At 55.9% G+C, this 12427-nt stretch overlaps 6 protein-coding genes across 6 annotated transcripts; 2 read left to right on the forward strand and 4 right to left on the reverse strand.

The window, feature by feature from the left end:
• Positions 1–163: 163 nt before the first annotated feature.
• Positions 164–1473, reverse strand: CC84DRAFT_1159732 (Clavaminate synthase-like protein). Its single transcript, XM_018177312.1, has one exon. It carries the CDS (start codon positions 1362–1364, stop codon positions 384–386), a length of 981 nt encoding a protein of 326 aa, XP_018042775.1. The 5' UTR covers positions 1365–1473; the 3' UTR covers positions 164–383.
• A 1053-nt stretch (positions 1474–2526) lies between these two features.
• CC84DRAFT_1211974 (uncharacterized protein) lies at positions 2527–4209 on the reverse strand (the record flags this gene model as incomplete). The annotated part of the gene is made up of 2 exons (XM_018182414.1): positions 2527–3814; positions 3863–4209. The coding sequence occupies 2 exons, from the start codon at positions 4207–4209 to the stop codon at positions 2527–2529; spliced, it is 1635 nt and encodes a 544-aa protein (XP_018042776.1).
• Positions 4210–4929: 720 nt separating this feature from the next.
• Positions 4930–5492, reverse strand: CC84DRAFT_1171146 (uncharacterized protein; the record flags this gene model as incomplete). The annotated part of the gene is made up of 2 exons (XM_018179896.1): positions 4930–5107; positions 5161–5492. The coding sequence occupies 2 exons, from the start codon at positions 5490–5492 to the stop codon at positions 4930–4932; spliced, it is 510 nt and encodes a 169-aa protein (XP_018042777.1).
• A 1304-nt stretch (positions 5493–6796) lies between these two features.
• Positions 6797–8377, forward strand: CC84DRAFT_1183079 (uncharacterized protein; the record flags this gene model as incomplete). Its single annotated transcript, XM_018180661.1, has 5 exons — positions 6797–6961; positions 7020–7164; positions 7396–7544; positions 7598–7912; positions 7973–8377. 5 exons carry the CDS (start codon positions 6797–6799, stop codon positions 8375–8377), a joined length of 1179 nt encoding a protein of 392 aa, XP_018042778.1.
• Positions 8378–8881: 504 nt separating this feature from the next.
• On the reverse strand, positions 8882–9781 carry CC84DRAFT_1171148 (uncharacterized protein; the record flags this gene model as incomplete). Its single annotated transcript, XM_018179897.1, has 1 exon — positions 8882–9781. The coding sequence occupies one exon, from the start codon at positions 9779–9781 to the stop codon at positions 8882–8884; it is 900 nt and encodes a 299-aa protein (XP_018042779.1).
• Positions 9782–11255: 1474 nt separating this feature from the next.
• On the forward strand, positions 11256–12355 carry CC84DRAFT_1183080 (uncharacterized protein; the record flags this gene model as incomplete). Its single annotated transcript, XM_018180662.1, has 2 exons — positions 11256–11321; positions 11378–12355. 2 exons carry the CDS (start codon positions 11256–11258, stop codon positions 12353–12355), a joined length of 1044 nt encoding a protein of 347 aa, XP_018042780.1.
• Positions 12356–12427: the final 72 nt, after the last annotated feature.

The raw sequence follows: 12427 nt of genomic DNA on the forward strand, positions 1-12427 counted from the left end.
GGATACATGTGAGCGCAGCTACTGTGGATATCAGACATTCGACTGGGGTCAAGAATGCATACAGCTCTCGCATCAGCTTCCATCTGTGTATTTACCTCTCTCAAGGTTCATATATTTTGACGTTAACAATCACTAGAGAAAGTGCTTATATGTAGCATCGTGCGTGCCATATCTGAAGCCGCGACATTTCCGTTACAACGGGAATCGTCATGATTTCGATTACGACGATACGTACGTCCCGCCCCCCATGCCTTACCTCCCATTGTCGATTCCAGCCGTTCCCATCACCCATCCCGAGCCAAACCCCCCATCGTCGTTCCCATTGTGGCGTCATCTGTCTCTAACCTGCCCTCTGTACTGTCGCATAGACCAAAACCTCGATTTCAATTCCACCAAAAGCTCACACTAAAACTCGGCGTCAAGCTCCGTACATAATGCCACCACCCCACTGGCACATACAAACATTCTCCGGGGCCCAGCACGCCTTCTATGTAGCGTGCAGTGCGGAAGGCGGGATGCAGCTTTTCTAAATCTGCATCTTCTTCGCCATCTGCATGCCCATCTGCATGCCCACCACCCACCTCGTCTTCCTCCTCCCAGCAAGAAATTTCGTTCCAAACGCCCATAGCGACGTCCAGATCCACACAGCTCGTATTACTCATATCAATACCATCGCCCTCCATCCCGCGCGGATACATCTTCCCCGTCTCGCCCGGCGCATACAGCCGCACATACTTATACCCTACGACCTGCGCGAGGATATTGTGGTAGGGGTCGGTATGGAGTGGAGATATAGTGCCTGCGGGACCGAACCATGCGTTTAGCAGTGGCTCGTCGAGCTCTTTGACGGCTTTGACGTTGGAAAGGTTGCTGGTCGGAGCGACTGGAGAGGTGTAGCAGTAGTCTGGGATAGCGATGTCGGATCTAAGGGAGGGGATTTGGGCGAAGAGGTCGTGTTGGGCGAGGTAGCCTTTCTGGTCCTTCTTTGCTGCCGACGACGGATTTTCGGTGTGTGTCTCATCGCTTGTTGAATGGCCACTTGTGCGAGGCTCTGCGGCTGTGGGTGAGTCCGGCTCGAGCATGTACTCACTCATGAAGCCCCGGAACGTCAGGATCTTCTGCCCCCATCCTGCATCCGTGTAACTCCGCCCAATCTCGACGGGAACAAGCCGCCGCCCACTCAGCGTCTTGCGCATCAAATAACCTGGCTTCTTCCACGCGCGGGCCTCCTCGAACGCAGGCCAGTGCTGTATCGCGCCCTCAATGATATGCGGTATTTGCATCTCCGGGTCCGCTACCTTTGCTTCGAATGCGGACAAGCTGAGCTCTTGCAACCGTGGAATCGGATGCTTGAGTTGAGGCATGTGTGTGATAGTGTCCGGAAAAGTACGGGGGAACTCATCATTATCATCGTCGACTTTCCTCCTCTTGCTCGGCCTCACTCCGTCATCTGCGCATCCACCCACAACCCCCTCCAACACCTCAAACCACGCCCCCACTACCTCCTCCCTACCCACCGCCCCCGTCAATATCAACGCCATATCTAGCGTTTCGACAACCTTACCGACCCACTCATCCCCGCTCTCCTCATCTCCAATGATTTCTTCAACGATCCCGACAACCACCCACAGCGCAGCATCAACATACAATCTCCGCCAGCAGGTCTTCACCTCGCGGTATGGGACGGCGTGTAGTTGCTGGTATGCGAGGCGCAGACATGTCTGTGGATCGCGGGGGAGGAGGGCGAGGATAGCGCGGCCGGCGGGGAGGAGGTTGGAGTCCTCGAAAGGGGAAGTAAGGATGGCGCGGGTTGATGTGCATATCCCTTGCAAGGAGGAGGCCATTTCGTGTGGATGTTGAGTGTGGGCACGTGAGGGCGTTGGCGTGGCTGCACTTGCAGGTGCGAATGCAGGCGTGGGTGGAGTTGAGCCGATGAGGTAAGCGCGTCCGAACAAAGAAGTGACATTAGTGTAGGCTACAGAAGTCTACATGAACATCGAATTCAAGCTCGAAATGTGAAATGCCATGCTTCAGCGATACAGCGTCCTGCTGTATAGTGCTGCGGCCTCAACCATGGGCCCACCGGCCCGCACGGCCCCTCAAGCGAAGCACTATATTAGATCACCACCAGGGTCCATGCCAGCCCACCTCGAAATTTCTCCGAATGCAGCTGCTGCACTTTACGGGCACGTCAAAGATGTGTTGGTAATATAGATTGCATTACAAGTGCCGGCTTGACGTACGTCATGCGCGGCGCGGTGCTATATCGTACAGTGTTCCCAGAACCGGGCGCATCGAGCGTCGTGTGCCACCCACGGTACCAACGTTTCAACACCTAATGTAGACCTATGGGATGCAGCCGTCAAGACCGCAGAGGTATACCCTCTCATTATGATAGAAAGAGTTCGTGATGCATAAATCATAATCGCTCAACGCCGTGAACGAATGCCGGGATATCTCGCGCTGAATGAGGAGTGAAAAACGCAAGGAAGGTGGCTGGTCGAAGCCACGGGTATCAGGCATAAGCTAGGAAAGAAGGCCCCCAGCGTCCTGTAGGCTCGGTACGCTGGCGTAGCTGGTCGCAGTCGGGCTGCGGAGAAGAGGGGTTGGAGTGTCTCGGGCTAGGAGTGGTTGAGTTGAATGTGCGGTTGGAGCTCTGGTATTCGATGGTGAAGCGATTTCCGTTTGTGCTTCAAGCTCATCTTTTTCGGCTAACATGTTTTCTATGTCTTGCAGCTGGGGACCAGAACGTGTGCCCAACTCGTACTCCTCGGAGTGTTGAGAGAATCGCGATGTTCGTCGACCGGGTATGTAGGATCGTCCGCTTGGAGCAAGGGAGCTTCTTGACGGCCGCCGCGGCTGTGGCGCGAAGTCTTGCGCAACCACGGAATCAGTTGGTGATGGTGCTGTGACTGGTCCGGATTCCAAAAGCCCTCCAACATCAAAGAAAGACACCCGTCGACCGCCCATTGCACGTGGGCTAGGAATCGGGTCTTCGCTGTCTAGGCCTTTTAGATCGGAGTCGCCGCTATACTCAGATATCTCTGAATTTTTACTGGCTTGCCAGTTGGGGGTTGAGAATGGAGGTGGTGGTCCGCGTGGGGCTCGGGGGTTGAGCAGGTTGATGTCAACCACCTGAGCAGGCCTTGCGATGCTTGTTCGTTCGTCCATCAGCTCAGGGTTTGTCCGATAGCCCAGCGATCGAGCAAGATCCTCATCGCTTTCACAATCCTGCAAAGTTCGTCGCGTTGAGGAACGACGGTCCATGCTATCAGTGGCTGATCCAGGCTTGTACTTTGTTTTCTTGATCCCCCTGTCGCGAAGGAAAGACCCTAGAATGATGGCATTCGAGACGCCCGTTGCCGCAAGGATCTCCGAGGATGCCCACACAGTCCGATATTGCTGCAAGCCGCTCTTCCCGATGACCAACGGTATCCGGGCCGCAGTGATGATGACGAGAACGATAGACATGGAGAAGAGCGCGACCAACTGTAATTTGCGTTTGATGGACATGGATGACTTGAGGATGATTGGAATCGGAAATAGGATAAGTAGTAGGTCGGTGACGATATCGGCAGTGCCCATGGTGAGAAGATGGCCGTAACCCTGGCGACAGGTAGGTTTTGCTTCCGGAACGACCTGCCAGTTTTCTGTGAAAGGGCGGCACTCTGACAGTGTCGCGATCAGGACGGCGACGAAAGTGGCGACAAGAAATACCCGAATGCCACGCAAGCCAAGCTCATAGCCTTTCTTCCAGAATCTTTCGGTCATTCGCTTCAAGAACTCAGAGACAGTGAACTTGGCCATCCAGATGCTGCACTCACATTAGTGTGGCTAAGCGAGGAAAGAACATGCAACGTACAACATGGTGTAAAAGATCCTAGCTGCGATGACTAGTTTGGCACCGATTTCACGATGATGAATCTTGAGAGGATCTGTAAGTTTGGAGGTGTCGACATTGTTGGTGCCCCAGATGAGAACCACGTGGATGAGAGCCATGCGGGCTAGAAGTGGAACAATGCTTCCTGCCATAATCTTGTCTTCGCGGAAGAGGCGGTCATTCCGGATGTATCGGCCAGCAAGTCGGGTTCCTATGATGACAAGAGAGAAAATGGTGCACCACCAGCTGTATAGGAGCGTGGGATTGTTGGCGATACGTGTGCGGCGCTCAGGTGGCGCATCGTTGTAGAGCGAGCGTGGCAGTATCATGTTTGTGGAGGAAAGACCAAACAGACTCCCGCCTCCGCAGAGGGTGAGCTGCTCGAAAGTAGAACGCTCAGTAGGATGTCCGGGTTGATGCTATGACGGCAATACGCAGGTGCTGATCGGAGAGCGCTCTGACCATGTCTGCTACCGAGGGCGCGGGATTGAGTGGCTTGCGACGATGACTTCAGTGCACAGGTGTGCAATATAGCTGGTAGAGTTGGCGGCCCGGTTGGCGGAAGGCACCCTGGAGGATGGTGGATGCAAGATGGCAGCGAGAGGAGATGCACAAGCGAAGACGGAAGGACTGCGGGTGTGGAGTGGACGACGCTTCCTTCTAGAGGTCAAGCTGCGAGCAAGAAGCGGGTCGCGATTTGCGAGCAGTCGGGCGTGGCGTTGATAAGGCCTAGTGGCCCAGAGCAGGGTCGGCACCGGTGCGCAAGTGCCTCCGCGTTGAATGACTCGAGAACAAAGCAACGGTGAGAGTGGTGCTGGTGAAGGCGCACAGTATCAACGAGCACTATTGACAAGGCGTGGCGGTGGGCTGAGCTATTGATATGAACAGCGCCGCGTGTGATGGATTCGCGGGTCGCCAGCGGGCATCCTTGTCACCAGGGCGCGATGCATGACTGTATGTACCTCGCTTCGTTCCATGGCGTCCTTTACTCTGTGACAACGAGCGCGGAGGCGTGCCAACACTCTCCCGCGCAGCAGCTGAGTGGCCGCCTAGTCTTGACTGTCTTGTCCTGCGCTCTCGCCCTCGACGCCTGACCGCCAGACCGCCTCACCGAGTGCGCACTCTCGCAGAGCTGGCGGCTCCCCCAGCCCTCGGCTTGCCTGGTCGCACATGATACGCACCACGCCGTCTAGCCAGGCACGAATGCGAATCCCAGGGCGTCGCTGCCTGCAACTGATCACAGATAGCTGGCGGCGCTATCACGCATCCAGGCGACTGACCGGCAGGGTGTTTGGCTAGGCGCGCAGAGGCAGGCACTTGCATTTGCGCCATTTCGCAATGCCAGAGCCCCCACGATATTCCACTCGGCCGGATCACTCGCTAATCCTAGGCCCCGCCTTTGCCTTTGATAACGCATCTCACATGCCTGCGCCTCCCAGCCCGGCCAACGCCGCAGTCCTATTTGCATTCCCGCATCCCTCGCAGTCTTTAAGCATCTGCGCACCTTTGTGAACACAGCTAGGAGAATGCCGTCGCCGTGTGCCGCGTCATGAACCTCTCCTGGCCGCGATCCCAACCGTAATCCCGGTACGTACGCTGCTGATCTGTGCATGACCATTCAGTTCGCCCGCGGTTTGCTTCAGCCGCAAGGCTTTCAAACGTCGTTTGGTGAAGAGAGCACGATAGGCAGTAGACAATGCGGAAGAGACGTTTCATCATGTGCTTCTTCCTGCTGTGCGTTGAGCCTACCAATAACCTGGCTCCCGTATCTCATCTATTGGTGGAACATGAAAGCTATTTGCAGAGCATGCCCTGTTGATTGCAGTCCTTAAGACAGCGTTTGGATAGGCGTTGCAAGCAGATAGGGCCCAAGCTCTATTACGGCAAAGTCACATTATGGTTCACAAAGAGCCTCCGCTCACGACCACGCACATGGCTCGCACGTGGAGTGAACCGGTGGTTCGATCCCGCGGCTCTGGCCGTTCACTACCAAGCCACATGACACGGGTACAGTTGCCTTTGCGTGCACATCCGCTCGAGTGGCATGCGCAAGATTGCACCAAGCAGGAGATTAACACAGAACATTCTATCAACCTCTACTCATGACGTTGACCCCCTTGGAAGGACAGGTCGGTTTGGTCGAAGAGGCAAGCATCTTGTCTTGTTCGCATCACGACAAGTTAGGATGAGATAGCTCAGATTCTCCAGGCTTCCTTTGGATGAGCGATTGCCGCCCCGAGGCGTATGTAGTTTTGATTAATAAGAAGAAGCATCTGTGCTGTGTCACGAGCGATCTGTCAAGCGTCTGCCACCAGATCATTGCTTTTTAGCTCTCTTTGTGTAGCTTTTCTTTGTCGCACGCAATACACGCGACCAGAAAGTACCCAACGCCGTCTTCTATCGACTTCGATCGTGAACCCGCAGGATTACCACGTGTAATAGAGTGATTGTCATGATGTGAACGGCTGCTCGCGTGACCCAGGCAACGGATGACGTCTTGGCCATATTCACATGCTTCGCCCTAAAGTGATGTGCACGGAGCGCGAAACTGGCAAAACACCTCTGCCCGTGGGGAACAGGAAGAAACAGGCACTGCTTTCGCGCACTGCCCTACGCCGCTGAGCGCATTCTCGAGCCCGTCTGGCAAGCTGGTCATGACATAATTGTGATCGGATTTCAGTGGGGTTGGCGTGGTCTCGCAGGTTCCAGCGAAATGTTTGTGCTTGACGAGCTGCTGCGTCATTGCGGCCCTAGCTTGAGGAGCTCACACGAGCAATGCAAGAGCTCCCTGTGCACACAAAACTGCTGCCTTCTGCCTCCTCACGCCTGCAGACCACTCCATTCCCGCAGTAACTGCCCTGAACCATTTCCATAATAAACAAGTCACACGCCAACACGCAGAGTACTGCCAGAATCATGACGACCCCGAACAACCTGAACACCGACCCGCTCGTGCTCACGAACGAGGGGAACAACTTCAGCAACAGTAACGTCGCGCAGCCAAACGGCAACGGAAGTGCCAGCGGGCCGACCGTATCCGAACACGCTGTCAACGCAAAGAACAGCCTATTGAACTGTAAGGTACGTGACGCGCCCGAATCTTGGAATTCGATACCCCTCCGGGCTTGCCGAGCTGCAGCTAACCAACAAAACCAGTCTTATCGCACTGTGCCCACGCACGCAATCCGCAACACTCCCTAACAGCCTCACAGCAGCGTCTTCAGCAATGTCTGCCGTTAACAACCACCCCGCTACCCAAAACTTCAAGGACACAGTTGCCAATGGTGAGGTAAGTCAGGCCGCTATTGCCAAAAACTCGCGCGGTTACTAACGTGGTCTCGCGACACAGTGCCAAAATCCCCTCACGGTTCCCGCTTCTCGTAGCTTGAGAGCTCGAGATTTGATTATTTGCACCTGTGCTGCTCATGCAGGTTAACACGGGCTCCAACATGCCATCTCCACGTGGACAAATCTCGAGGCACTTCCTACGTTCGTGCAAAGCTGACCCATCCTAGGCCCTGTGGCACAGAAAGCGAAGGCTGAGGCATCAGCGACACAGAACGAGTTCGCAGATCTCGCAAACTCACGCCAGACGCCCGGCCAGCCCGCCGCTACCGGCCAGCCCTTGACACACTACCACAGCCTGTTCTACCGCCTACTCAGCGTGAGTACCCTATCTACAGTACAGCTGGACTGTATACTGATTGCCCCGCTTAGTGGAGGAACCCTCGCGCGACCGGCCTTACCTTCGCCGCAGTTGTCGCCTTCATCTTCGCCGCCCGCTACCTCAATGTTTTCCGATACATTCTTAAGGCTGTGTGGGTGACTCTGGGTATCACGGCTGCCGCGGAGGTTGGTGGACAACTCACCATCGGCAAGGGCCTTACGTCCCAGTTCCGCCCGCGTCAGTACTTTACCGTCCAGAAGGCCTCGCTTGAGCGTTTCACCGAAGACATCGAGCAGTTCATCAACTTCTTTGTCATCGAGTCCCAGCGCATCGTCTTCGCCGAGAATGTGTACACCACTATCGCTGTAAGTATTCAGCAGGCTCTATCCCCATCTGCTTCCTTGAACTTTTCTAACATTCTACAGGCCTTTTTTGCTTCGTTGACTACCTACTTCCTGATCAAGTTCGTCCCGCTCTGGGGTCTTGCCCTCATTGCCACCAACGTCGCGTTCCTCGGTCCTCTCATCTACATTCAGAACAAGGAGGTTATTGACGCTCAGCTCGAGAAGGGCTACCACATTGCCAACCAGCAGGCGACCCAGCTTCGTGACCTAGCCGCCGAGCACACTGGTAACGCGACTGCATCCATCAAGGGAATGACTCAGCAATACACCAACAAGGCACAAGAGACGATCAACCAGTACCGTGGCCGCTCGTCTTCTCCGGAGGTCAAGCGTGAGGATTTCCCCGCTGCACCGAAGGACGAGCCCGTGGCCGTAACCACGAAGGAGCCTATCGCACCTAAGCCTGTTGCCGAGCCTGCCCTCTAAGCAATCCATAACGCAGACTAAGATTGGGGTGGTGAATAGCGTGAATGTACGCTAGTGGACGTTGAGAAGAAGTAGTGCTACGAAGTCGATGCCTGGAACCCCTCTCACGAAGTCCCCGCAAATTGCACTTGCGTGCACAAGCATGCTTGAAGGGCCATGCAGTATTTTCTTAAAAGCTCTTGTTCGTCTCTTTTTAGCGTTTCTATCTGTTCTCTCTTCGTCTTTCCCATGGGTCTCAGTGTATGAGTTTCCTGGTCGGAGCATAAAGAATGGATGGCATGTGAAATGGTTGGCATGGGTGGGAGGAACGGTACTCTATAACGAGGTGTTGGGGATCGTCAATACATGCTTTGTTCAAAGCTTCGCTCGTCTGGTGACTGGGTGCGATCGCTGACTTCGCAAGCTAACGAGATGGTGAGATTCTTATCCCAGATACTATCGGCACGTGAAATCAGGGGTTTGGAGGTATACATTCGGGGTTTTTTTTTTCATCTTCTCTGTTTGTCACGGCTCGACGTCTTTCGCTACTGCCACGTCCGCCCGCTCTTTTCCCATCTCAAGCTCCACCTCATCCTCTTCCGCCGCACCCTGCCCATCCACGAGCGCATACTGGTGGCTCATTTTCTCTGCCGTCGACGCAACAAACACTGCGCTCGCAATAATCAGCGCTCCGCCCAGATACTTCCACACGTCGAACCCGACACCCCACACCACTCTATCTGCTACCATTGCAAACACCATCTGCGTATATACGAAGTTCAACGGGCGTTTTGCGTCGTCGGCCTGCGCTAGGGAGGCGGTCATAAGCCAGTGCATGGCGAAGCCTAGGACGCCTAACAGAAGAGTCAAACCCCATTGCATCGGGGCGGACGGAAGGTGCAGCGGCTGCCACTGGACGAGAATGAGCAGGGCGCTCAGCACCGCGGTGGTGGTGGAGAAGTAGGCAAGCGTGTGGGCGGGGTGCACGCTGTCCCCCAGCCGCGCCATCGCGACGTAGGATACGGCGCCGCCCGCGACGCCGACCACTGCTGCGAGGATGGCGAGCGCGCGGTGTCCACCTCCCACCTCGGGTTGCGTGATCCAGGGCTGCAGCACGCAGACTGCGCCGCCCATCGAGATCCCTCCTGCGGCGAGCTGTGCGAGGGAGATCCCCGAGCTCGAGGTAGAGGAGGAGGGGAGGAGGGATAACAGCAGCGCAGCGAGTGTAGGTGAAAGGAAGTTTATAATACTAGCTTCCGATAACGCGAGACTCCGCAGGGAGTAGTAGAACCCCCATATGCCGATTGCGCCTGCAATGCCGCGGATGAAGAGGAGTGGGCGCGCGGGGGGCGGACCAAGGGGAAGGGAGGGGAGCTGGAGGAAGTAGGCTGTGGGCCAGGAGAGGAAGGCGGTTGTGATCATCATGGCGAGGAGAATCTGTTGGGGTTGTCAGCCAGTGCGTAGATTGGTGGGTGCGGGTGGGTGGTGGTACTTCAGATGTGCCCATCCCATCGGTGGAGTCGCCGCCATGCCCGGTTCGTAGTATGCGCCCGATGGTAGCGAGAATCGCGGAGATGAACTGGGCAAGGAGCATGAGGAGGATGCTACCGTGGCGGTAGAGGAGGGTGGGTGGTCGCCATTTGTTGCGGGGTGGGTGTGGGAGGGACGGCGGAAACATTGAGTTGTACGCCCGTCTCGCAATAGACGACTTGTTCCAGCCCGGACAATATGAGTGACGCGGGGCACAACGATGTTTTGAACCGATGCCAACGTCTCACGCGATGCGGGGTGCGCGGTTTGGGAAGGTGGGATGTTGGAGGCAATCCTTCAAACGTTTACATCGGACATAGTGTAGAGCAGCTAAACCCTCAACTCGCTATCGAAAAGGAAGAGAAGTAGGGCGCGTCGCACATGTTGAAAGATACAATCCCGCTTAGCATTGCTCGTTGTGGTGTGCGAGCGGCCAATACGAAGGCCGCGGTATTGAGCTGAGGAGACGGGCAAATAAGCTTACGGGGAGGTGTTGTGCCGCGAGAAGTTCAATAAAGCCACAGACACGCCGGTCCATGGTAGTAGTGAAGAGATGGGAAAGAACTTGGGACAAGGAAAGGCGCTGTGAGTATGTGTGTTATATGTGCAATAAGGAAACGACGGAAACGACGGGCATGAGAGGACGGGTGGGCCGATGGAGAAGTAGGGCAGTGATGCAGTAAGTCGTAGGACTGTGTCGTAGACGCTATCACGATATCCAAATCGTCTCTGCTTGAATGAGAATGAGGCAATACTCGTGCGATCGTGCTGCGCATTGTTATCATCAAAGGACAGGATACAGAAGACAGGTTGATGACGGAAGCCAGCCATCGAGATGAGGAACACAATCTCCCCGGATTGTTCCATAAATAGATCGCGCATCGGAAGGTACGATTCACAGACTGCAAAATGTCGGACGGGCGTGAAGCGTGGACAGAACGGCAAACTCGTCCCGTGTCGACTCTTCACAAGCACAATCACCGGCACCCGCCCGAGCGCCGTCCTACACAGTTTACATGCGAACGCCCCATTCACGAGGTTTCGCTTTGCTATGAAATGTGGCCAATCATGTTCTGTGGCTCGGCAGGCGCATCCGTGCGCTAGGCAGCAGGTTGCGTCAAGCGCTTTGGTCCGGGTCCGTATCCACTGCGCCTCCTCATCCTTTAAGGCACGCCGTGTCGTCGCCCCTCTCACCGACGCCCACGCTCCTTAACCCACGACTTCTCAACACCACCCGTACGACCTTTAATAATTCTTCGACTCTGGTTTCCTTTGTTCTATCGCCAATATGATCCAACACATCACCCGTCGGGCGGTGCAGCATGTTCCGGTGTTCATCAAGCGCGCTCAGGAGGAGCCCAAGCTCGAGATGCCCCCCTGGGGCTGCGCTCTTTTGATCGGGACGTTCATTGCGTCCATGATCGCTATCACGCTGGTACGTGGTTTCCCGGTGGTCACATGCGCCCCGAGAGTGTCGCTAACAGTGACCAGGTGCAATACACGCTCACTGATGTCCTCCCTATCCTTGCTATGGTCGAGACTCCCGCCGCCGCTATCACCGTTTCCAACCATGATGAGCCCGCTTCCAAGGACGAGAAGGAGGGCCTCCTCGAGACCGGCACCGAAATCACGCTTGTCCACCAGAAGCCCATCACATCGTCGATTCGCGGCACCATCCGCCACCTCGTCTCTGAGGCCGGCAAGTTCTCGCGATGGAGGGGATTCCGCTACCAGATGATGTACGCGCTTGCGCTTGGCTGGACGAGCAGCCTGCTCGAGGCTTTCTTCCCGCGCTTCCCGCCCGTCAGCTCCATCTTCATTGCCGCCATCTCTGGCGCCGCCACCGCGAACCTCCACGCTGCATGGACCCACAAGGTCATCTCCACGCCCAGCGACGTGAGCTTCTGGAGCCGTATTCCCAGCCGCAAGGAGTGGAAGGTCCTGGCCCTCCCCGCTGCCGTTGCCGCCACCATGCCCTACGTCTCGCTCTTCCTTTCCCTGGGCTTCGTCTCATGGTTCGGCATTGCTGAGGACGCCAACCACAGCAACTTCGCCAACTTCAACGGCGGGCAATGGGCCTCGTTCATCCTCCGCTGTGTTGCCGTCCTTGCCATCTCCGTGGCCTGCACCCTCTTCCTGTGCATGCCCGCCGTCGTCACCCAAATTCGCGTTGAGGCCTCGATCCTGCCCGAGAACCAGGATGTTATCGTGCCCTTCGACCGCACCTTTGGCGGTAAGGTTGTGCCCAAGGTTCTTGGCGGCACCGGCTGCGTCAGCTTCATGGATGCCTGGAGGAGCTTCAACTGGGAGGCTCGCCGCAGGCTCATCAAGCTCTACATCAAGGGCTTCATGTGCATTGCGGCACTTGCTTTCGTTGTTGTCCACGTCTTGGCCTTTGAAGTCTTCGCTATCATGGGTCCCGAGGTTGGCAAGCTCCTGGCTGAGGCCCATAGGCAGGGCACTTTCTAGGCGTCTTCACAGATGCTGGTGCCCGACGCTTGACGGCACAATGTGTTTCGAAGTTAGCATAAATTTGGCATG

Source organism: Paraphaeosphaeria sporulosa (assembly GCF_001642045.1).
Source record: "Paraphaeosphaeria sporulosa strain AP3s5-JAC2a unplaced genomic scaffold CC84scaffold_1, whole genome shotgun sequence".
In the NCBI taxonomy this organism is placed as follows: Eukaryota; Fungi; Ascomycota; class Dothideomycetes; order Pleosporales; family Didymosphaeriaceae; genus Paraphaeosphaeria; species Paraphaeosphaeria sporulosa.

Coding starts and splice junctions, on each gene's coding strand:
- CC84DRAFT_1159732 (XM_018177312.1), bottom strand. CDS start 1,364: ATGCCTCAACTCAAGCATCCGATTCCACGGTTGCAAGAGCTCAGCTTG.